Genomic DNA, 25,170 nt, shown 5'->3' with positions numbered 1-25,170 from the left:
TTGTTTTTAATTGATTGATTATAAAAAAAAATAAAGCTTAGGTTTTTAATGCTGTACTGAATACAAAATACATGCAGTTTGTGGTACCTATCCTTTCGCAATCTTCTCACCATAAAGTACATTGAGGAAATTACAATGCTGTGCTGAGTGCAACTGAACTGTTGTTTATATAAATTAATTGTTGTTTACATTTTAAACAAATTTATAAAATAGAAACAAAAATATGCAGCTTAGAATTTGTGAACAATAGTTCCTAAATGCATACGTAAAACATAATTGTTGAAAGTAACCCTTTTATTTCAAAATTGTATAATGTACTTCATAGAATAAGGTATAGTGAAAATAAAAGGAACCGTTTAGCTCCTGGTTCATGTAAACCAGTAACAAGCAGGTGGTACTCTAGATACAAAGTCCGCAATTAACAAGAGGCAAACATGATGACAACCTGTTCAGTTTTATACAGATATGTAATAACAAGTTTGAAATATAGATTTGTTTTTGTTTTAAAATTTTATTTATATTGTTTTTTCTCTTGGTTACATTAACAGCTTATAGAAAAAAACAGGGTCTATGTATTAAAGTGGCTCAGCCTCTTGGCCTGATTTAGATATATAAAGTAGCTCTGTCTTCCTGGTTCACCCAAAATCTCCAAGATGACTCCTGGTTTTGAATGCTTTATTTTCACCCTTGCTGTAGGCTATTTAATCGACGCTATGTTTCGTAATTCGATTATTCAAAATCTATGTCTTGTGCTCTTGTACAAAAAGACTTTTGATTCATCATGTTCATGAGTGTTGCTTACTTACCTGCGTAAGATGGGTCGTTTTCCTCTTACCACGATTGCACACCATGTCGCCATGCCATCCTCTCCCGAGTGTAAATGTGATGTAGGCCTATAAAATAATAATAATAAAATAAATATGTGCACATCATGACATGCAAATTGAAAGTTACAATAACAGCTGAATGTTTGGTACTATAAACCTGTACAATTAATTATACAATATACATTAATTGCTGTAATCACATTAACTCATCAGCGATTGTGATTTGTTAGTATGGCTTTATTTTAGCTGTATGTTGTAAGCCCTATTGGCAAAATCATAATGTACTAAATTTATTTTGAATTTCCTACCTTTCAGATTGCTGAAAGTGCACGTATGGACACACACTCCCTGGTAACCTTACAAAGACATCTTATCGATGTGTTGCGACGTGAAAATGGTGCCCTTAGACTTCTTAGACTTCAAGTGGATCAGTTGAAAAAAGAGAATGGTGAACTCAAAGGTGAACTGCAAAAGCATCAGCCAATTAATGGACTCACGAATGGTGACAACGGTACCAACAACCATAAAACAGTAGAATCATTAGAAGAGGAACTTGCTTTGCTGAGAACTGAAAATGAAAAATTGAGAAAAGCTAAAGACAATGACAAATCAAATGGTAAAGAGTCATCAAAAGGAAAGAAAAGTACAACAAAATCAAATGTTCAACAGAAAACAAATGGTACAACGTTAACAAATGGACTTACAAATGGTTATCATAGTAGTCAAAGTGAAGAAGAAGATGACAGTAGTAACCACTTACCGCCAAGGTTAGGGAATGGTATAACTACAAATGGGTCATCGGCTCCAAAAGACCAAACAGTAGAAGACCATTCTCCTCCTCCATCAGCAGCAGCCGTCGTCGTCGTCAGCCAGAGACCTGCTCTTGTAGATGGCAATGACGTAGGAGCTGGTACCAGTGGAACAAGTCTTGTTACAGGTTGGTATTTGATAGCAGAGTATACTGATCAATATGCAATACGGGTTTCATAATACATCGATTTATATTATCTTTATATCTTATTGTTTTTACCAATAATCGATGTAGTTAATAAGCTAAAATGACTAAAAAAGCTCATTAATGTATGTAATGTCTGCCAATATTTCGCTAAAACCCAATGCTATAATGTGCAGGAAAACTTGTTTAATTAAAGTATTTCTAACGTGAAATAAGTGATATTGTCTAGCCACCATCTATACATTTGCATAATTAATATGCTACTTTGCATAAATGCTAATTGATTATGCAAATGTGGGATGGTGCTAATTAAGTACATGCATACATTATCTGGAAGCCATATTACTATGTACAATTTGATCAAGTTTTAAACCAAAATTACATGAACTATAAACTTGCTATGAAAATTTGTTTTGTTTTGTTTTTATCAAAATATTGGCAAACAATTACATTCATGGCCACTTGTAAGTCATTTGAGCTCATTAACTCTATTGATTGGTGATAAGAACAATGCAATACAAAGACATTTACAATACATGTATTATTAAAATCAAACGTCATCATATTTATATTTATTTACTTAAATATGACATAAAAGGTCTCAATATTCATAATTTCAATTCAAATATTCTTTTCAAAAGCTGAACATTTTACGGTCAAGGTTGTAGACGCTGTTGACCATCAACAGATCAATTGAAATATTTTTGTGGGGTGTGGGGTGTGTTTGTGAGAGAGAGAAAAGAGAAGCAAAAGGATAGCAATTGAATAAGGTCATCATTGTACATACGAATCAACGTTGTCGTGACAAAGGTGTGATAGAAATGGCTGTGGGCTAGTATCTCAGTGAACCTTAATATATCCGGTGAATAGAAAAACTATTGTGTCATCCAAAATGGTATTTCTACAAGCTAATTAAATAGCTCCCTCGTGAACTAGTGAACTATTTGAACGATATTAAATAATAATAATAATAATAATATAAATAATACTATTGATAATAATGCACAATGAAAATGGGTAACGTAACATAGGGAACATAGTGTCAGTTGCACATTTCTGTGCTCATCAGTAGTAACATATCAAACCAAATCACTGAATGGGGTGGCGGGGGGGCAAGAGGGGTAAAGAAAGAGAATGTATTGCGTAACGGCAGCTATACATTCGCATAGTTACTTGTTTGTAACACTCATCGTCATATATAATCATCGCAACACAGGACGTTTTTGAATATGATTAATTGTGATTATACATGAAAAAATATGATGATAATGGTGAATTATTAATTGTATACTACTGATAGAGGTGTAAGAGTATGAAGAATAAGGGTTATAAATTACACTCACAGTGAATTCGTGCATTTTGAGTATGTCAATTGACTTCAAGCGTTAAGCCGTTACTAATTTACTGGTTTATGGAATAAGAATATTGACATTTAATAAAAATTAACAAGTTCCTGATAGTCGATGCATATACAAGTCAAACTAGAGCTACTGTGGCTCACGAGCCACGAATGTCAGGCGATGACTTCTGATTGACCTCATTTGACCTTTGACCTCGGGTAAACGTGAGTTGACTACTCATGCTATCTCAAATCAAGGATACTTTGCATCACATTTAAGCCCAATCGGGCATATTTTAACATTTGACCTCATTTGACCTTTCCTGTCCTGTAACCTTGGATGACCTTTACGGTTTTATACTCCCCAAGTGTCAGGGATCAGGGATCATTTCCGCAAGTTGTTACAGCCTGATCGGATTATTTAAATTTATTTAATTTGACCTGACCTTTGACCTCAGATGACCTTTATGGTTTCATACTCCCCAAGTGTCGGGGATCATTTTCCCTAAGTTACAGCCCAATTGAAGCAACTTAAAATTTGACCTGACCTTTGACCTCGCATGACCTTTGTGGTTTCATACTCCCCAATTGTCAGGGATCATTTTCCCGAAGTTACAGCCCTATCAGAGCAACTTTAAATTTGACCTGACCTTTGACCTCACATGACCTTTGCGGTTTTATACTCCCCAATTGTCAGGGATCATTTTTTCCAAGTTACAGCTCCATCGGAGCAACTTTAAATTTGACCTGACCTTTGACCTCGCATGACCTTTGTGGTTTCATACTCTCCAATTGTCAGGGATCATTTTCCCGAAGTTACAGCCCTATCAGAGCAACTTTAAATTTGACCTGACCTTTGACCTCACATGACTTTTGCGGTTTCATACTCCCCAATTGTCAGGGATCATTGTTTCCCAGTTACAGCCCGATCGGAGCAACTTTAAATTTGACCTGACCTTTGACCTCGCATGACCTTTGTGGTTTCATACTCCCCAACTGACCTTTTCGGTAAATCCCATAAGCCTTTGCGAGTACACCTAAGAACTCGTCATTCTGCGTCACGCCGCTCCGCGCCGATGCGCACATCGTTTATCGAACATCGTTACTGCGCATTGCAAGTCGGCGTGACGTCAAATGACGAGTTCTCAGGTGTACTCGCAAAGGGTTATGGGATTTACCGAAAAGGTCAATTGACAGGGATCATTTTCCCGAAGTTACAGCACTATCGGAACAACTTTAAAGTTGACCTGACCTTTGACCTCACATGACCTTTGCGGTTACATACTCCCCAAGTGTCAGGGATCATTTCCCCAGAGTTACTGCCCCATCGGAGCAGCTGTAATATTTGACCTTGGATGACCATAGCTGATGTTTCATGATCCCCTTATGATTATTATATATAAGTTTCAGCCCAATCGGACAAATTTGCCCACCCACCCCCCCACAAACCCGAGTACTGGTATTCACCATTATTGCTATATAGCATTTACCATATAGCCTTAGTGTGTATGTATTGATTTTCATAAATGCATCATGGGATAGCATCATTTCCAAACCTTTAGTGTGTATTTTCATAAATGCATCATGGGATAGCATCATTTCCAAACCTAACAACTCTTACCTCTTATTATCAAAATAGCAGCACAATATTTACTGTTAATTTTCCTGGAAACTTAAAACCACACCAGTAGACATGCCCAAGCATGCAACGAAACTACATATGTATATGCTTATCTCTTGTTATCAAATAGCTGTTTCCCTGCACAAGGTTGCTGCCTCTAATGATAGCTGCTTCATTACATTTCACGCAAATATTTTCACAAAATGACCCTATTAAGCCTTACATGAACTTTGACCCCAATCTGTGGTACAACTTATTTGAAGCTTGGGCCAGCGGTTCTTGCTGACCATGTTTGGTGGTCGTAGCATGTCATTTAAAGGAGCAGTAGCATTTTAAGATTTTCACAAAATGACCCTAATAACCCTTACATGACCTTTGACCCCTATCTGTGTAGGAGTTATATTAAGCTTGGGTCAGTGCTTCTTGTGGCCAAGTTTGGTCAACATTGGTCCAAGCGTCTGGCACTAGTAGCAATTTTTTTTTTTACTAAAGAAGAAAGAAAGAAAGAAAGAACTAGAGCAACTGTGCCCTTTGCAAGGGCACGAGGTAAGTTAGGCGTATGACTGTGATGACATCATCACGCAGCAATACTGTGCAACGTTAAATTTGACCCGACCTTTGTCTTCGGTTGACCTTTTCGGTTTCATATTCTGAGCAACGTTAAATTTGACCTCAGATGACCTTTTCGGTTTTACACTCCCAAGTGTTAGGGATCATTTGCCGCAAGTTGCAGCCTGATCGGAGCAACTTTAAATTTGACCTGACCTTTGAACTTGGATGACCTTTCCAGTTTCATACTTCTCTAGTGTCAGGGATTATTTTCCCCGAATTGCAGCCCAATCAGAGCAACTTTAAATTTTACCTGACCTTTGACCTCGGATGACCTTTGCGGTTTAATACTTCCCAAGTGTCAGGGATCATTTCCCCGACTTACAGCCCAATTGGACCAACTTCAAATTTGACCTGACCTTTGACCTCACATGACCTTTGCGGTTTCATACTCCCCAAGTGTCAGGGATCATTTTCCCCAATTGCAGTCCAATCAGAGCAACTTTAAATTTGACCTGACCTTTGACCTCGAATGACCTTTGCGGTTTAATACTTCCCAGGGATCATTTCTCCCGACTTACAGCCCAATTGGAGCAACTTCAAATTTGCCCTGACCTTTGACCTCACATGACCGTTGTGGTTTTATACTCCCCAAGTGCCAGGGATCATTTTCCCCGACTTACAGCCCAATTGGAGCAACTTTTAATTTGACCTGACCTTTGACCTCACATGACCTTTGTGGTTTTATACTCCCAAAGTGTCAGGGATCATTTTCCCCGACTTACAGCCTCATTGGAGCAACTTCAAATTTGACCTGACCTTTGACCTCACATGACCTTTGTGGTTTTATACTCCCCAAGTGTCAGGGATCATTTTCCCCGAGTTACAGCCCAATCGGAGCAACTTGTAATTTGACCTGACCTTTGACCTCACATGACCTTTGCGGTTTCATACTCCCCAAGTGTCAGGGATCATTTTCCCGAGTTACAGCCCAATCGGAGCAACTTTAAATTTGACCTGACCTTTGACCTCACATGACCTTTGTGGTTTAATGCGGTCATATTTCAACATTTTACTTACCCCTCACCCCCTTATTCACCATTATTGCGTCATCTGTAGAAACTATATAGTGGGATTATTGATTTTCATAAATGCATCATGGGAAGGCGTGATGCAGTTTTAGCCAAGATATCACCCCCCCCCACACACACACGCACACACCCACCCACACCCTATAGCCATCAGTGGAAATGATGTAGCTGTTTATATCTAGCATACAGGCATCACATCACAAGTTACACTCAAGATATGTAACGAAATTGGCATCTGAACATACCTCAGTTTGTTTCGTGTGAATCGCCCACTTGGGGTTTCATACACCCCAACTGGGCTGGTTCCAGTTGAAATTCATACAACCTCTCCGGAAGACATTATCTTAATCTCCCACACAGGGCGTGTGAATTTCGAATGGGCCTACCTCAATGGGTGACTCCGTTTGTAATATTCACTCCCTGTGTGGACGATTCCAGTCATGTCTTGCATGAAGGGTGTATGGATTGCAGTTGGAATAGCCAAAATTTACACGTTTTGATGTATGGATTGCAGCTGCAATAGCCAGGCAGCGACTGGTATGATAGAGCCGGCAACTTGTGAAACCGCCCGGCCGTATGACATTTTCCACACGGTTGACGATGGAAATTTACTGAATTTAGAGAATGCACGGCACTCACCACCTGGCAATAGACGAATCCAGACGAAATTTTACACGTTTTGAAGCACAGACAGCAGAACCATTGCCTGTGGTTATCTCTTGTTTATCAAAACACTAGACTAGATGTCTCCATGTTTTGCCCCTAATTATAATGGGGGTGCGGCACATATGAGGCAAAAATGACCATTTTTGACCCCTGTGACCCCTGGATGACCTCCGATATTAAAACATTTTAAGACTTTTGTAGCCACTTACCCAATACGGCTTGGCTATGCGTTTGGTCCACATCCGATCACGGATGTAGCACTAGTAGTCAATTGTGAGAAAGAAAGAAAGAAAGAAACAAACAAACAGCAAGAAAAAAATAAGTTAGGCTGCACGCCTAACTTAAAGAAAGAAGATTTGAGAGCTTCACAGTATATCAGGCGGATAAATCCGCCTGACATAATCAGTAGAACCACGAAACCCTGTTTTAATGGAAGAGCAGCAAACCAGCAATGTTTGAACTAATAATAATAATATGTGCTTGGTCTGTTTGTTGTTGTTTTTGCTGAACCATGAAATGGTATCAGCCTATATGAGCGAATGTTACTAGCTTACTTACTAACTGACTAACCATTTGGTCTGAAATGGACATATCTTTAAATGGCCATGCGTTTTGAGTTGGGCCAGTAAATAGGTGGAGATGTTACATGCGCGCGGCATTAAATTAAAGCTTGTGATGAGACCAATACAGTAAACCTTAAAAAAGTTGTAAAAAGTTATTAACATTTGAATAATTTGCATCTAATTAGCATAATGTGCGGGGTGGAGGAGGATCAGGAGGAGGAGGATCAGGAGGAGCAAATTTAATAAAAGTGACCCCCAGGGGTCATATGATGCAAGAGGTGCATTTCTTTTTTCACATTTTTACAATTCACTTTAAACTGCATACTATAACACCATACAATCATATTCCAGGTAATTTAATTTGCTTTGAGAAGCAATTTTGCATATTTTATTTTCCGTTCCGGTTACACATTGAAGTCAATGGGAAAATATGACTTGGAAGAGGCTGGCGCAAAATCATTTTAATTTTATTGAACCCTATGATGTTATATATGTATTTAAAGCTCTGACTGAGAGCAATTCAAATATGGAACTTTTAATTATGTGGGGTGAAGCTAACTTTTTTTTTTTAATTTGTCAAATTTTACATTTTCCCTAAATTTTTGGTATTTTCAGTTTCATAACTCCTTAGTGTTACACCCTGTGTCATTTTAAAGTGCATAATTGGATTCCTTGGTTCATAACAAAAATAAAATGTATACTTTTATATATGTTGGGTATAATATGTGAAACATATTCATATCTAAACGAAAAACATGCAATTTTCATCTCGCGCGCGTAAACATGTAACGCATTACCGGCCCAACTCAAAACGCATGGCCATATGCCACGAAGGTATGACCCCATGAGTGGTGTCATATGAAAGAGGAAAACATAAAGAATATAATAAAATTATTTCCAAACGTCAGAGGTCATCCAGGGGCCACAGAGGTCAAAAAAGGTCATTTTAACCGAAAATGCTCCGATTGAGCTTAAATTTAAATGCAATGATCCTTATGACATTCTAAACATTTAAAAAATATTTAAAGTTAATACTATCCAGCACAGTATTGCTGCTTGATCAGATCATCACAGTCATCCGCCTAACTTACCTTGTGCCCTTGCAAAGGGCACAGTTGCTCTAGTTTATTTTATATTCTTTACTTTTCCTCTTTCATTAACACCACTCGGGCGGCCATACCTTCGTAGCATTTCGAGATTATGTCCATTACAGACTCCGGGTGACAGTGGTATAGGCCTACCACAATATACTGCTGAAGCCACATGGTTCAGCTATGGTGCGGTTATCGCTGTAGTTTGTTTTTGTTTGTTTGTTTGTTTGTCTGTTTGTTTTAGTTTGTTTTTTGTTTTTGTTTTTTGATATTGTATTAATTATTATGATTATCATTTTTCTACTATTATGTTATCTGTAATTATGAAACCAAGTCAAACATGCAAAAAATTATAATCCATGTAGGTGTGTATCTTAAACCATATTAACCATAATAATATTATAATACATGTTTTTTGACGATGGCGAATCTTAAAGCGTATAGTATTTATTCTTTCACTTTTTGTATACAGTTACCTGCCTTATACGAACTCTGGGCAACTTCTTAGATTGTGACGAGATCTTACAAGAGAGGATGAAAGCACACATGGCTGCCAAAGGGGTCGACTTAAGACTGAAACAATGGGTCAGTTCAGAGGACCACAACATGCTCACAATAGTCCTATGCCGCAGTGGTAGTGACAATGTCAGAGACATTGAAAATGCTATGGAGGGAATCAGCAGTAAGTGGAATTTGTATAATATGTTACTTAACTTTTCTGTTTAAAGTAGGTTTTAGGCACTGATTGCGGTCGCGTCCCATTTCCAATGTCATAGATAATTGATCTCCATAGCTTAAAATGTGTCTTCAAGTTGTGCAGGACTCAAACCAACACATTTATAGGTTATATGCATACATGATATATTCGAGTTCGAGAACTGTGTTTTTAGGTCCGAAACACTGAACCCCCAGCACTTTCCATAACCTTTTGGTTCCATTTCAAATTTAAATGAAACACGTCGTGTATATGATATAATTATATCAGACGTGTGGCATTAGAAGTGAGTCTGAGGTCCAGGTTAAATCACGACCAAATCATGAAATAGATTGCCATTCATTCCATGACGATTAATATCGCATTTGTCACATGCCATTTATTTCGTATTGATTCCACGGTAATGGTGGCAAAAGTAATCTTGCTTCACTAGCATACAACACGCTCATGTCAGTACTACATTCTTTGAGTTCGACACACTGGGATGGGTACAAAAACTCGTGCTCAAGAACACGAGGTTCGTTTTGAGATATTGCGTTGAATTTAGTGTATGTCATCTGCAATTCAAGAAATTAGACCATTTTGACTGGTGATGTTGCCAACATGTTTCCAACATCTTAATTCAAACTTCCTGACTCTTTGACATGTTCGATGGCATCATGATGTTATGTGTATTTGATTGATATGATGTGAAAGATTGGTATCCCAGGATTGGTATATATGCGGATAATGCGGTGTGTTAATCAATTATGTTGTCATCGAATCTGTAATTCCACTCCATTAAACCTCTTTGTTGTTGTTTGTTATTGTTATATAGCTCTCTTAAATACATACTGTATTTAAATAATGGTAGGACATCAAAACCTGATATCATATCCCAAATGATCAGCCAGCAAATGAACTTGACCCTTTTACATCTGACTTGACACCATTGTAATTCGGATCATTTGGACATCAGATGGTATAGTGTGAACTACTTAGTGTCAAGTGTCATTTTTGTACACTTCACTAGAATTATTATTTTAATAGTAGAGTGAATTCCATTTTCTAACGGCGATTCACCAACATTGTGTGAGAAGTTGGCCTCGACCTGAAAACTTGGTTTCTTGGTTCAGTTCATAAATTTGGAGACTATTTGTTGAGTGGGCCAAGATCCAAATATGGGAGGCTATTTATGGAATGGAGCAGGGCCAAATGATTTTGTACAGATTTTACACAGACACAGGAAGCTGCTCATTTGTAGGCCTATATAACTGCATGTTCAATTGTGTTGTTACGTACATTGTATCTCTTTCCACATCTTGTAACCCATTTTGATTAATTTCAACATATGGTTTAGGCTATATATTAACATGTCAAATTTCACTATAAACATTAATCTCTTTTTCACAGACCAATATATTCGTAAAACATATACCTATCCTAAAAGAAGCAACATTTCAAATGATGTCATTTCCTGTAAGAATCCGTTTATACATGTGCTGAATTGCCACATGATATAAGGCACCGACTTACACATGTATGCATGGACAAAAACATAGTAGTTGAAAGCATTTTTAATTTGAGGTTGTTATGGTATTTCTTCATTGGCAATTTTATATTATTGTTTTAAAAGCAACAAGTAAACACAACATATTGCTGTTTTAAATCTTGGGCAGTGTAATTATGTTTGCCAGGTTTCACTTTCGGATGAACTGTACGTCATGTGCAATGCCATACTACTTCTAGTACACAAACAAAGTTCACAACAGCTATGGGAAAAAACAGAACAAATGATGCATGTTAAAAACAAGAATATTGTTCCCAATGTATAATAGTTCCATGCCCACGCAGCTTCTGTTCAATATTATATTCTTCCATTTGATCAATACACTGCATAAAATAATATTTAAGAAGTACGCAATTTGCAAAGCATGATTTATTTGGGTGATTGAATTTATGACAACTGACCTTAGCCTCCTCAACCAGTACTCCAAACTTTTGTCAGTATCCTTTGTATGGTTGTTAAGAATAAGCAAGCGAATGGAGAAATTTGTACAACTTTTTCTGCACACGCCTAATTGTGAAATTATATTAATTAGTCATTTTTCACACTAATACTTAAAGATAGGCCTACGCCTCAGATCACTGCAAAGATGTTTCAAGTATATTCTAACCTTCATGTATTTTGTAAAGCCACGAAGCTTAACGTAACCTGATCTTAATTTCACATGACATCTCCGCATTAAAATCGTTTATGTAACCACCTTTCTTTTTTTTTCTTATCTTTTGTACAGGTGATGCCGAAGTTGTCCTCGTAGTACTTCATCTGGCGAGCGCCGACGCTAAACGCAAAGACCCGCAAACAGAATCATTGGGAGTACCCGCCATCGCCAATGTATGTCTCGTTGTGGACATGTTCTTCTCAAAACGAGATGGTCTTTATCGGTGTGAGCAAAACGACAGAGCAATGGGTAGACTTTACAGACTCTTTGAAATGTTATGCTAACTTCACCTAGGGCCTAAATGTTTGAAGGAATGTCTGATGTGTGTACAATGTACATTTTTGTGAGGGAAACATTTTACACGTGTTTGTACGTATGGAAGGCCTACACCTCAGTCTTCATAATTTGTTCGGTACGTTTTAAACTCGTCGGTACTTGGGTGTTTATATTTGCGAGCTGCTGTTTAGCCTAGGCAGGTACTCGCAACATCCTGCTAAGCATTGGTAACATGCAAGCAAACGTTGTGTGGAGCATGTTTTAAAACGGAAAGGGCATTTACTAAGATGTGAATGAAACAACTCCAAAATAATCGGCGTGACATTCAAGGTTGGTTTGCACGTTTGTCCATGGACGTTTGTGCTTACTACATAGGCCTACTTATTTATTTTGACTGCACTTTGAGGCTGTACCGTATTCTATTGTTGACTTTGTTTGTGGGGTATAGGTTAACATGGAAAACCGACGTTATTCAACTAGGAATCTATCAAATATGTCCCGTGCGTTCGTGCGTGCTTCAATGTACTGCTATGTAACGAGTCAATTAAATATTACACCTAGATCCAACAAGATGGCTTCCCACCGCTTCAGTATCGCACTATTATTTCCTTTAATTCTTTTTATTATTCGCATGATTAAACCTCAACACAGTGATAGTGGAAATCGAGAATGGTGATTGAAATTAATTGGTATTTAGTTTGAACGTATTTGGAACAAATTATCTGAAATAAATTAACTTCCCATTGAAGAGGGATACGAAAGAAATGAATTCATCAGATCTAGGTACAATATTAAGCCAAACTATATAAATGATTTTCGCAATTGTTAAGAAAGTAACAATACCAATTATGGAGCAAACTGACAACCTTATGCATTACATACACATCGTCCTTTTTGGACATTATTTTTCCTTTAATTTTATAATATTATTTTGATGCTTTCAAAAGAACCATATACTTTGTAAGGTATATTTGGAAGTATTTAAGCGAGTAGAGCGTGAACACGTTATGCCCCCTTGCGATGTTTATTCCTCTGGCTTATACACGGAGCGGCTTATGCGCGAGAAAATACGGTAACTGTCATCCACACACGCACACATGCGGTCCAAACACAATTCATTCCTGATTTTTTCTAAAACAATGGGAACATTTGCGAAAAGTCAAAATACAATCACTCTTTTGTTAAAACGGATGACACATGTATGTACTGAAATCTGAGTTGCTAATAATATTATATAGCTATACTTGTATTTAGGGGATAGCAACTTTTTTAAGTAAACTATTCTAATGAACTGAAATGGAAGTAATATATTATATCATTAATGAAATTCCCAAAGGTGTGCCAATATAGATTTCACTTTTCAAATGGATTGTAATTTATCATTTTAATTTAATCTTATTATTTGTTGTATATACAGGCTATATCAAAATGGATGAGACTGTTATATCAAAATGCAACGTAACTTCTATCCTAATGCTAATATATAGATGTTACAAAAAGAGACATAAAGTACAACTTTAACAATGTCAAGAGGATCCAGTGTTGCATTTTTATCGATAAATGTCAAAACTAGTACATTTTTGTACCAACCATTTTGATACAGCCTGGAATTTTTATACTGCTTGTTACTGAAAAAAAAACCGGGTGTAAGGAAAGAGAACCAGTTTTTATAATTTGTATTTTAAAGTTACCACTTTTAAACTTGTTACCATACAACTCAAAACTGTGTTAATAATAGGAATATGATGGATGGCGATAAATGATCCAGTGACCATATTTGGAAAACACGCTTAAATGTGAAACCAAACTTTCCTTTTGCTCGAGGAAATTTAACCTTCAACATGTTTATTGATCAAGAGGTTTCCCTGCAAATACAAGAACATTTATTCAAAAGTCAAAACGTTTTAATAACATTTAAATGTCGGGTTATATAAAGATCATAAATTAAAACGTTATTGTAAAATATTTTAGGCAAACATTTTTGCAAATTATTTTGTCAACAGTTAAATAACATTATGTTAGAATGTTTTGCATCGTTTTCAAAAATGTTTTATGAATGTTACTAAAACGTTTTTTATACCCTTTATGTAACCCGACATTTAAATCTTTTCTGTTAAACGTTGTGTGTTTGCTGGGTTGAGTGATGTCAGTGTTTTTGTTATTATATCTTGATGTATGCAATAATAATGGTTACTGGTCCATTTACTACCAGATTAATGATTGTGCTGGCATTTGTTTTTGTCCATTTCGGCCCGTAACTTTTTATTATTATTGGTTTGTACCGGTATTTGCTTATTATTTAAGTGGTATCGATCTCGACATCTTTTCAGCAATTACACGTATAAATGAGCATATATTCTTAAGATTGGTCTTACGTTACTCTTACTTTTTTCTTCAGATAACAGACAATGCCTTGTCCAAAGCACGCCCGATATTTCTAATAGTTTGCGGTTTACCAATGCGTTTTAATTTTATATGATTTGTATTGATAGTATTTACTTGCATCTGATGCTATACATTAGTGCAAGTCAAAAGTGCATGTGAACGCCTAAACAAGGTACATGTGAAAGCAACTCTTGTTATCGTGGTTATACAGTTCATAAATTGTGCTTAAATTCGTAAACAATCACGTGTGTACACTGTTTAAAGTCGTCGTATTCTGGTCTATGTGTGTTACTATAAGTGTTGATGTATTATGTACAGCGTTTGTGTATAATGTTTACGTTCATTCATCTAGTTGCAGAACGTTACCGAAACATTACGTTAATTACTCCAGTCAATAGGTTTCATTTTTCAAAGCCTACATGTATACAGTGCACAACCGCGTTAAGCAATTATTATACACATTCTTGAAATCACTTTGTAAACACGGTTAGAAGCTAAACAGTATGGTCCGTATGCACAAAAGAGTTAGACCGGGTCTTAAGTTAGACCTGGTCTAAGTGGAATTTATTTCCATCAGGAATGGTCCTTTACTCTTATTTCCTTCCTAAAGTAGCTAGCAAAATCTAAAGATTTAAATGCAAAGGTCAAAAATAATACAAAATAACTGAAGCAAATGTAAAGGAAAATGTCCTTTCTCCTGGGATAAAATTCCACTTAGACCAGGTCTAACTTTAGACATGGTCTAACTCTTTTGTGCATACGGACGCAAAAGTCTGGGCCTACATTGTAAACTTCAATGTTCAACTGCTAAACATTATCCATTAATTACTTTAAAGAAGTTTACAACGTGATTACAAGAATGTGTTTAGAAAAGTGTTTAATCGCGACAGGTTGTGTAGTGTATATTCACAGTCAAATACTTTCATTGGAATCTATACATATCATGTACGCAGTGGCGTGTGCTATCTGAACTGGTGATCCGTGCGTGTATACAGAGTAAGCTTAGCTTTTTGGGTGGACCTGACAACGTTACCATATCAAATCTTTAAGTGTCCCGGAGATGCTATGGTGGTCATTCGCAACCAATATATTTGACTGGAGACAACGGTTTTATTTACATTCACAATATCTGATTGATCATAGATTTTATCATACTACGTACCCAGTTTTGTGTATGTACAGTCTCAAATGAAACCATTTGACCGTTTTAAGAGTGCATAATTGCACAGGATTCCAAAATCAGTTACTATCGAATCAATTCTAACGTTTGTAAAACCCATATTCAGCAAAACTATTATTGTCACTAGTTACTAAGGAATTCATAAAGATGAATAAAAAACGGAAAACCCCAGCACGTTTTCATTTCAAAGTTGAGTTATATTTTTCACAAGGAGACATGTTTTTATCAAATTTATATACATTTCAAATATGTTAGTATCTAATCATGTCCTGAACCGAATCCGTAATTGGCAGCAGCTTATTTTCATGTTTTAGGTGTATATACTTAATAATATATTTATCAAACAAAACCATTTTATAAAAATCAAATTGGATAATTATGGGCTTGTAAAGAATTATATGGTACTTGTTGATCACATTGAATTTTGTTCAACAAAATGACCTACTTACGAAAACAAATAAAACGGAATATTCAAATCTTGTCCTGGATTTAATTGCAAAATTAACTACAGATGACTTTTTATTTTCACATAATCAATGTTCCACAAGTGTGATTCAGTTACAAACCTCAGATGTGTTTAATTAATTAAATTGTCTTTCACTCAGTCGTTTATCAAGAATGGCATATGATACAATGTAATATACAGTATATACTTAAAATTATATATATTTTTCCTTTTCACATGTTTCAGGTTTTAAGTACTCTTTAATTATGTAAATGATCATTTCAAGTTCAGATCTTACACCGGAACAAGAAATGCTTAACAATATATTTAATTACAAATTTGATATAATTCTAACTACATTCTGAAATTGTTAGATCAGTGATATGTTGTATTCAACCCATTTAGTCTATAATGGAGTATGGACAATAATGGCGAGATTTTGCAAACTCGCCCCTAAAAGTAGAGATATTAAGTCATATTTTACATCACGTCGTAAGTCTACTTTTTATGAAAGTATGCAAAAGTTTTGTCTTATCTAACATTATAAAATTCATGCAGTTGCTGGGAAAAGCAGTGATGATTCTGTTGGTAGGGATTGGAATATCAAACCTACAATAATGCTTTCCAGTTTAACTAAAATATTAGTGAACTGCTAGTATTGTATTCACCTTTTAGGTCTACTTGAAAGAAATATCAGTTTTTATTATATATTTGCGTTTCTGGTAGCTGTGCTGAATTTTCTGAACAATATTGTTTACACACATTTCATTACAACAGTAAAAAACAGTAATTATTATCAACATCTTAACTCGAGGCACTGAATCAAATGTACAAATGAATTTGTACTTAAACAATTTAGGGGTGACAGTGTTTCTTTGAATATCGATTGCTCCCCCATGATATTTGATGAGATTTTCCACAAAATTTTACCAATTTCTCTTATACATACACAGTGTATACCAAATGGTGTCTGCTTTTGTTTGTAATCCTTTTAAATGTTTCATGAACACTTATACAGAAACCGTTATGTAGAAAACAATGGAGATTTTACACTGCCAAATTAGACACAATTTTCATGTCAAAGTATTGACTTGTTTTGAGCGTCTTCCACAAATAAACAGGTCACTGACTCAATCACTGCTGATTACCTAGGAAAGTAGTCATTATTGTACAGCTGCTAATTATTATGTACCATGCTAATTATATTTTGAAATAAATGTGCAGTTAATCCATAACTTTCATTTTGTGTGTACTCATTTAATTCATGTAAACTTGTTAGGTTGGACTTCATCGTAACTTGAAAGTTACAGCTATAATGAAGTTGGTGTTTGTGCAAAAAATAAAGGCCAGTAAATAATCTGCGTCACGGTCACATCAGTGTATAAATTGGCAATTACAAAATGACATGGGTATTAAGGAAAATTTTCATTGAAACAAAACCAAATAATTTACTCACTATTGACGGTTTCGCCTATCATGGTCAACAGGCATCATCAGAATGATGCTGGATGATCCTTACTTCCGGTAGGACGAATCCCGACTGTAGAGGGTGTATTTACAGCCAGGAGAGGATCATACACGTGACTCAACGTCATGAACAGAGACGAGGGGGCCCACTACCTGAGTCACGTGTATGATCCTCTCCTGGCTGTAAATACACCCTCTACAGTCGGGATTCGTCCTACTGAAGTAAGGATCATCCAGCATCATTCTGATGATGCCTGTCGACCATGATAGGCGAAACCGTCAATAGTGAGTAAATTATTTGGTTTTGTTTCAATGAAAATTTTCCTTAATGTATATCTACAAACCTGATGAATCTATTCAGTGACATGGGTATTGTAATGTAAGTCTGGATGCTGGTACAGTTACTAATTCAACTTCAAAGTTAGTCCAAGGGTCATTAGTCCAAATACCCAATTAGAGTCGTCATAAACCCTAATCCTGAGCCTAACCCTATATACTTCGTCCTAACCTAAGCCCTTACCATAACCCTATTCCTTAACGTAAAATAGGGTTACTATCCTAACCCTAGCTTATCCATATCCTTAGTACTAACCCTAATACTAGCCTTACCATTATTATTCTAACATGTCTAACCTAAAATGCCTTGGACCCTAACTTTTTGGACAAATGACCCTTCGGACAAATGGGCTGTTCCCGCTGAAATAGCGTTGTGCACTTTGCAACTTGATACATAATAGTGGATGATAAACTTGAACACACTTTTGATCTCTTACTAGCAGACCGTTAAAGGCCCATTCAGTGATTTGCTTATCCGGGCGATCATAAAAATCATCAAAATTCAGATTTTGGTACCTTTGTCATTGTCATAGATGTGTTAACATGGCCTGCTAGTGGATCAGGCATTTGCCTGCATCTGTAATTTATATACTGACAGTATATAAATTTGCAATGTATTTGAATGGGGCTTCAACTTCGTCAATACTGCTGTTTTCTTTCTTTTTTTGCAAAATTTTTCATTTCAAAAATACCAATTGGCAATTCGAATGACTTATCCTTCACTTTTAAGCAATTTATAAACAATTTAATTTTTTTCTACATTTGCGCGGGAATCACTGAATGGGACTTTAAGCTTTCCATCATGTGGGAATTGGTTGACTTACTTAAGTCAATATTACACCTGATATAAATACATTTGAAAGTCCGAAAGCCGGCAGTATGTATCTAATCCTTCTTTTCTTTTCTTCGTTTCCGTCTACTACCATCTTGTAGTTTTGTTGTTTTGTCTCTTTTTTTACCTGTTTTTGAATCATCTGAAGTGTACACAGACACACTTTGTTGATCGTCGGTTATACATGAACTGGCATGTCTCATAGTCTTACACCAGCCACCAACAACTTCACATATTTCACCCAAGGTCATCAACTTATCACGACCTTTGACATGAAGTCCATGATCTCCACCTTCCAACCAGTGCATAGTCACATTAGTCTTGTTTTTAAGTGTATTCTCCATTAACACTTTCTCACACTGAACATCTTCTGTACCGCTAACGAAAAACATTGGCAGTTTACATGAATGGAGAATGTCATCACGTAACTTGTTCACATCCTTAGGAGGATGTAGAGGATACGACAAGCATAGAACTCCTTTGATATCTGGCTTACCTGGTTCATCATCATCGGAGAATAATTCATTGGCAGTGCTAACTGCAGCTCTGGCGCCCATAGATCTCCCTGAAATTCGAAGTCATTATGCAGACTGTAAACATCACATATTGTTATTGTTATTGTCAAATTCAATTTTTATGTTCTTAAAAAAAAAGGAATCAAGAACAAGGTTTTATTTTTCAAATGTTAGATATGAACTATAATCTGTTGGTAGTTAATGTACTTCAAAGAGAGGTACATTTTGTACAAGTGAACCGGTTAATTTGCATAGCCAATAGTGTGTTATTAATACAGCAATAACGAGGAGATTTTCAGTGCACGAAAGTGCTCCTCCTCCCCCAAGGGATATATTCTTCTGTCGACATCATTTTGGAAATTGTCATCTTTGCGCGGATTTATACTGAGGATATATAAATTTAAGTCTTCAGTGGACATCGCTGAACAGTGATCTTCGCAGGACAAGTTTGGATAAGATATACATCAGTCATCACATTGAGTACGACAGAACTTTGTAATCAACAAGAAGACTGTCGGATACGTAAAATTATTAGTGTGATTATACTGCATATACATTTATTGTTCCTGTGCAAAATCATTATCAAGCACATTTTAACTTTCATTAAAGATTCAGATTTTGTTAACTGAATCAAACCCGGTGTGTTATTGTTGTGCATTCGTGTGAGAACTGGGAAAAGGTGATTTTGGCCTTGAGTCATTACGGCTCGTAACACTTTACGTGTACGGTACTGATTTAAACTTTAAACTTACCACCGATGATAAACCACGACCACTTTTCTGTCTTCATAAAATGTTCCTGAAACAGGTAAGACATACAGTATTATAATATAGTCAACTTTCATGCATAACGAATCTGCTAAAATGATATTTTTACACGGCTATCTACTTTGCTCTATGTCCATTTATAGAGTGTCCTGATTAGTGCCCAGTTTCCATGGTACTTTATTGATGTTGACCATCAACACCACAAAGTGATCTTTTCTTCAACACACGATCCACTTTACTATTAACACCATCATGTTTATAGAAGACAAAAATAAGACAGAACTTCAAAATATGAATATTATATTGTACTGATATTGGTATGTTTTTGAATTACAGGTCGTGGCTAGTCCTTTAAGAAGACCTCGGCTGAGGTTAAAAACTATATAGCGAGGCGCCTTCGCAGTAGCGTAGCCAGCAGGGGGGAAAGGGGTGCAGAGCTACCCCTGACAAAAATGAAAGAAAAAAGTGCCCCTTTGACAAAAAAATTAAGAAAAAATCTGGAGGGCAAAGGAAAAGCAAAAGGGCAAGGAGCCCCCTTTTCACCCAAATTCAACCAGATCAATTTTTTGTACATTGTCACAATAAAGCCCCTTTCATCCCAATTATGGGCAAAAATAGTGTACAATACAAAACTTTTCCGCGCTACGCGCGTACATTGTCCCAGTAAAACCTTTTTGGGAGCTCCACGACATGTACAGTCTTTTTAAAAACCAAAACCGGTTATGTATGTATGATGCAAATGCAATTTTTTTCGGCTGTGCCCTCAAAATTTTATTTTGCCACCCCTGACCAAGAAAGCTGGCTACGTCCCTGCGCCTTCGGTTTAGCTGCTCCCCGATAGCCGAAGTCCTCCTTGAAAGAATACTTGTAATTAAGGTATTAAATAAAGGAAGAAAAAGAAAGCCTTACCACCACAGCCTTGAAAACTTTTACTCTGTACTTGAGATTTAACCCCTTGCAGGTAAACCTAGCACAAGCAAAGCCCAACTCTGAAAGATGGTTAGCTACTTGAGGTAGCTCTGCAGTATTCATATCTCCTCCTGCTCCATGCGTCAGAATTACGCCACCAGTTGGACCGCTGCCTTCTTTTGAGTGGAAATAGTTGACTCAATTATTTTGTCTCCAAATGGAATGTGAATATCTTTCTATGACCACATAAAAAAAAACCAAGAAAACACAAGAATATAAATGTTTCACGGATATCACGATTTTGATGGAAGATTATTATGACTATAGTGTCCCAATCAAATCAATTTCACTTTATACAAGGTATTTCGTCAGCAGAATAAGAATCAGAATCATCATCATCATCATCATACATGTATGTCATCCAATATCCCAGCAAACACAAAAATGCTTTAGGCGCTATAAACATGTTTCAGTTTTAATAACCATGATAACAGCAAATAATTACATTTTGAAACATGTCAAATAGTGTTAGAATATTTTGCAACTTGTTTTCATAAATGTTTTTGAATGTCATTAAAACGTTTTACCCTTTACAGGGTGTATCAAAATGATTGGTACCGGGCTATGTGACATTTTCAAAAAATTATCAAAAATATAAAATTGCTAATTAATATAGTTCTTGTACTATAAATAGAAAGGGGCATGTTAACTTATTGATCTATATCTGAAGTTGATAGGTTGATGCATCTGGGAGCTATTGTCATTTAAACGAAGATCGACGTAATCATGGTTTGACTTACACAACACAAGATGAATAGGTTCACTGCTTGAACTATTTATTGCATACATACAAGTACTCCTCAGTATACATCACATAAAATTGCTTTACACATGCTTTTAGAAAGATAGTTCCTGAGGTCCCTGCCTTACGACTCTTGCAGTGTGAGGTGAAGCCCTATCTTGAAAGAACTTTTAAAAACACCTGGGATGGGTCCATTCTGTAACTGCCCATATCAAATTTTGAATCATTGCAAGTTATAGCATGTTTGCATGGGATATACGCCTTGCTCTTAGAAACTGTCTCCTAAATCTTCTCTGCACTTCTCCGTAGATTCGTGTCGACCAGTGATTCTTAACTATGAATGCACACTGAAGTGTGGAATACTGTGGAGCCATTCCAATAACTTTTACCAGGTCTAAACTAACCTACACTGTCAACACTCTATAGCCATTCTGCCACACCATCTACTTAGTAATCTCAATAATACAATTTAAATTACCGCCCTGGATGGTGTTGATACACAAACTTCTTTCACCCCACCTGAATTATTCAAGTCAATAATATTACTCTCAAGCAATAAATATTGATAACATTTATATATATTATGAATGAAGAAAAAGGCAAGGAAAATATTAAACATTTCCATGATTTTCAAAATATCATCCTCGCAAGGTATTTGCAATTAAATAGAGCTTTGAAAATGGTGCGCTTCTGATCCAGCGTTATGATGAAAAGTGTAAAAACACCTACTTTCCTTTAGAATCATGTAACTTCTGAATAGAATGTGCTATCTTTATGATCTAAAATTCTTAGAGAAGAAAATAATAATTACAAATATTTAAACAATTAACCCCAAACTGGCAAAAAAAAATAGTAAAAAAATTCGGCAAAAAATGAGAAGTCTTCGGTACCAATCATTTTGATACACCCTGTATATAACATGACATTGAAATGTTTTCTGTATAACCTTCGTGTTTGCTGAGATCACCATCATTATCATCAATCAACAACAGCATCGTTCACCATCATCATAACAGAGTCGTCCTTTTTTCTTACTTATATCAGTTTAACTGGTTGTTTTATTTTCTCTTTGATTTTGAAGCGTTTACTATATACAAGGTGTCCCATAAAAAGGTTACATGTAGAAAATGTACTGCAAAACAATGTAATTTTTTCAGATATTATTTAGTGCCCCGCCAAATGCACGGTGGCTGTGACGTAGGTTGTGAACTTGACATTCACAGGGGTACTAGTAGAGGGACGAGGGTACATAGATTATGTCACGAAAAGGATATTTATATTTGTTAACATTAACTTAAGATTATTTAGGGAAGAACTGTATTTATAATCTTACCAATGATCACACCTTAATGTAAGCCATTATATTTCCTGCATTTCGTCTGCATCAAAACCCGGATCAAAATGCCGGATTTCACCCAAGGGTATTTCAGTACATCAACAAATGTCTTACCTGTAGAGTTACCAGCTCATCGCCGTCGGCGCCTGAAATCATGTTGTATGGCTGGTGTAAATCTGTGGATCGATCAGATACCGACTGTGTCACATGAATAATTTGTAAAAGTAATGAGCAATAAACGTGATAAAAACTTACACAATTAAAGAGGCATGGTCCGATTTTTCATGTTCTGTTTTGTATATTAAGTTGAGGCCTACCATTAAGGTGGAACTTAAATTTGTGACTATTTTTGCATTTTTCTCAAAAAATAATAACACACTGGTAACAAAAGATATACATGTATTATAGGGGCAAGGAATCAAGCTACTACACTGGAATTTCAGTGACTCAAGACAACCAATACGTTATTTATGGTAAGAAAAGAAGTACAGCTAAAATGTACCTCATTTCTTAACATATATAATGAACCATTATCTTGAATCATTGAAAAGTAATTGGATTCCTTGCCCCTATAATAAACATCAAAGTGTTATTTTTCAATAATATATTGATTTAGATAATTAAAAGCGATTTTTTGGATACTTCGACCAAAAATACCTCGTCTACCCTTAAACGAAACATACCTCAGGCATTAAATTTCACTGGGGTAGTGAGAAAAATATGAGCTTTCTTCTGATACCTAAATCTGTTTTGATGAATAAATATGAGGCTGTCGGACTGTTAAACATAATTTTTCACATTAACAAAATCCCATCATTAACTAATTCAGACTGATTATCCCGGCCTGTGGCAGGCGTGTGAATGAAATGGTTGGACTTGGACATGTTAGAATGCTATTGAGTAAAACGCTCTTCAATCAGGATCCCCGGGCATGGGCCCCGGGTCAATGGCAGTGTCTCCGTCCGATTGCCCGCCCCGGGTGCTTAATTCCTTTTTACACCCATAAATATGGGCCGCAATACATTTTACAGAAAACGTTTAAATGGCGGGTTTTATAAAGGGTATAAAACGTAATTTTAAAATGCTGTTGTAGTGTTTTTTCATACAAAACGTTTCAAAAACGTTTTCATGACCTTACGTGTTATCATCGTGCTGCAGATGAAGTTTGTGGAAATGTAACATTTATAAAAGTTTGGTTAGGGGTGGGATATGCCGCTGAGGATTTGAAAGTGGACCCATTATGCCCAAGGCAAAGTAAAAAATGTTTTCGAGTAAAAGGAGGAAGAGGGGGCTTTTTATTTTGTTTTGTTTTTATCACAAACGTGGTGTAAATGCCCATAGAGCTGTTTTAGTGTATATACAATAAAAAGAAGGAGCCTTTTTTCATTTAGTGTTGTTCTGAGAGGTAATACGCTAGTCACAAAACCTTCCAAAAGTGTTTCTTTATGGAAAGCATCTCTACTTACAAAACATATTTTTTGAAACTGGTTATGACTGAATTTCAAAATATAAAAATAAAATTGACTGAACCTCAAAAAAGGATGTGAGAGGGGAGGTGAAATATATTTATTTTTTTATTTGGCCTAATATGGCCAATAGTAATTTTTCAAGACCCATCGATATACCAAAAGTCAACATGTCATTTGTAGCCAAATTTAACATAAATTGTAATAGTTTTTAATACAACTTTTCCCCCAAATTTTAGGAAATTTACCAAATTTTGGTAACATTGAGGCAAAATTGGGCTATATAGGCCTACAACATTTTTGAAAATTTTGAAAAAAAAGGACCTTCAAAATATTCAAATTTTTTCGGTAAATAACCTAACTTTGCCTCACTCCATCCATAGGCCCCCTATACCAACATTAATTGGTAATTTGGTATACCAAAAGGCAGAAAATGCTATGTTTGCAGCACGTTTCAGTACTGTATAATCATTAATTTGTAGTGAGTATATCCTCAGGGTAGGCTTATAACCTATACAGTGTAGGCTACACTATACTACACTACACTACTGCCGCCTGCGTGCTTTTGTACGGTACGTGCTCCTAACTTGCAAACTCCGGCCATTTAAATCTGGGACTTTAGTGCCCGGCTTTAGTTGTGTTTATAAGCTTACCTCAACTTGACACCACGCATGCTGCTACACTGATACTGTCACATACTCTTACTGCATTCTCTAGGAAATAACTTGAAGCAGATCATTTAGATCAAGCAGTTCCAGTCCCGGGGTTTCAGTAAACGTACAAATATAAATCCTAACATAAAGAAATTCAGTTGTGCCTGACATGTGCTGAAA

At 36.1% G+C, this 25,170-nt stretch overlaps 2 protein-coding genes across 2 annotated transcripts in view; one reads left to right on the top strand and one right to left on the bottom strand.

Moving 5' to 3' along the window:
* Window positions 1-17,142, top strand: part of LOC140152620 (uncharacterized) — a 20,954-nt gene extending 3,812 nt beyond the window's left edge. Inside the window, exons 2-4 of the mRNA XM_072175030.1 lie at window positions 1,143-1,764; window positions 9,175-9,384; window positions 11,694-17,142. Of these exons, the coding sequence (XP_072031131.1) occupies window positions 1,143-1,764; window positions 9,175-9,384; window positions 11,694-11,905 (1,044 nt within the window). The 3' untranslated portion in view covers window positions 11,906-17,142. The remainder of the gene's footprint in view (window positions 1-1,142; window positions 1,765-9,174; window positions 9,385-11,693) is intronic.
* LOC140152621 (testis-expressed protein 30-like) lies at window positions 15,996-25,170 on the bottom strand. Its single transcript, XM_072175031.1, is given in 6 exon segments — window positions 15,996-19,107; window positions 19,810-19,855; window positions 20,734-20,898; window positions 20,901-20,969; window positions 22,986-23,047; window positions 24,991-25,170. Coding segments are annotated over 5 exon segments (834 nt in total). The 5' UTR covers window positions 23,028-23,047; window positions 24,991-25,170; the 3' UTR covers window positions 15,996-18,595.

Source organism: Amphiura filiformis, chromosome 5, assembly GCF_039555335.1.
Source record: "Amphiura filiformis chromosome 5, Afil_fr2py, whole genome shotgun sequence".
Taxonomy (NCBI): domain Eukaryota; kingdom Metazoa; phylum Echinodermata; class Ophiuroidea; order Amphilepidida; family Amphiuridae; genus Amphiura; species Amphiura filiformis.
This window is presented reverse-complemented; position numbering and strand designations above follow the sequence as displayed.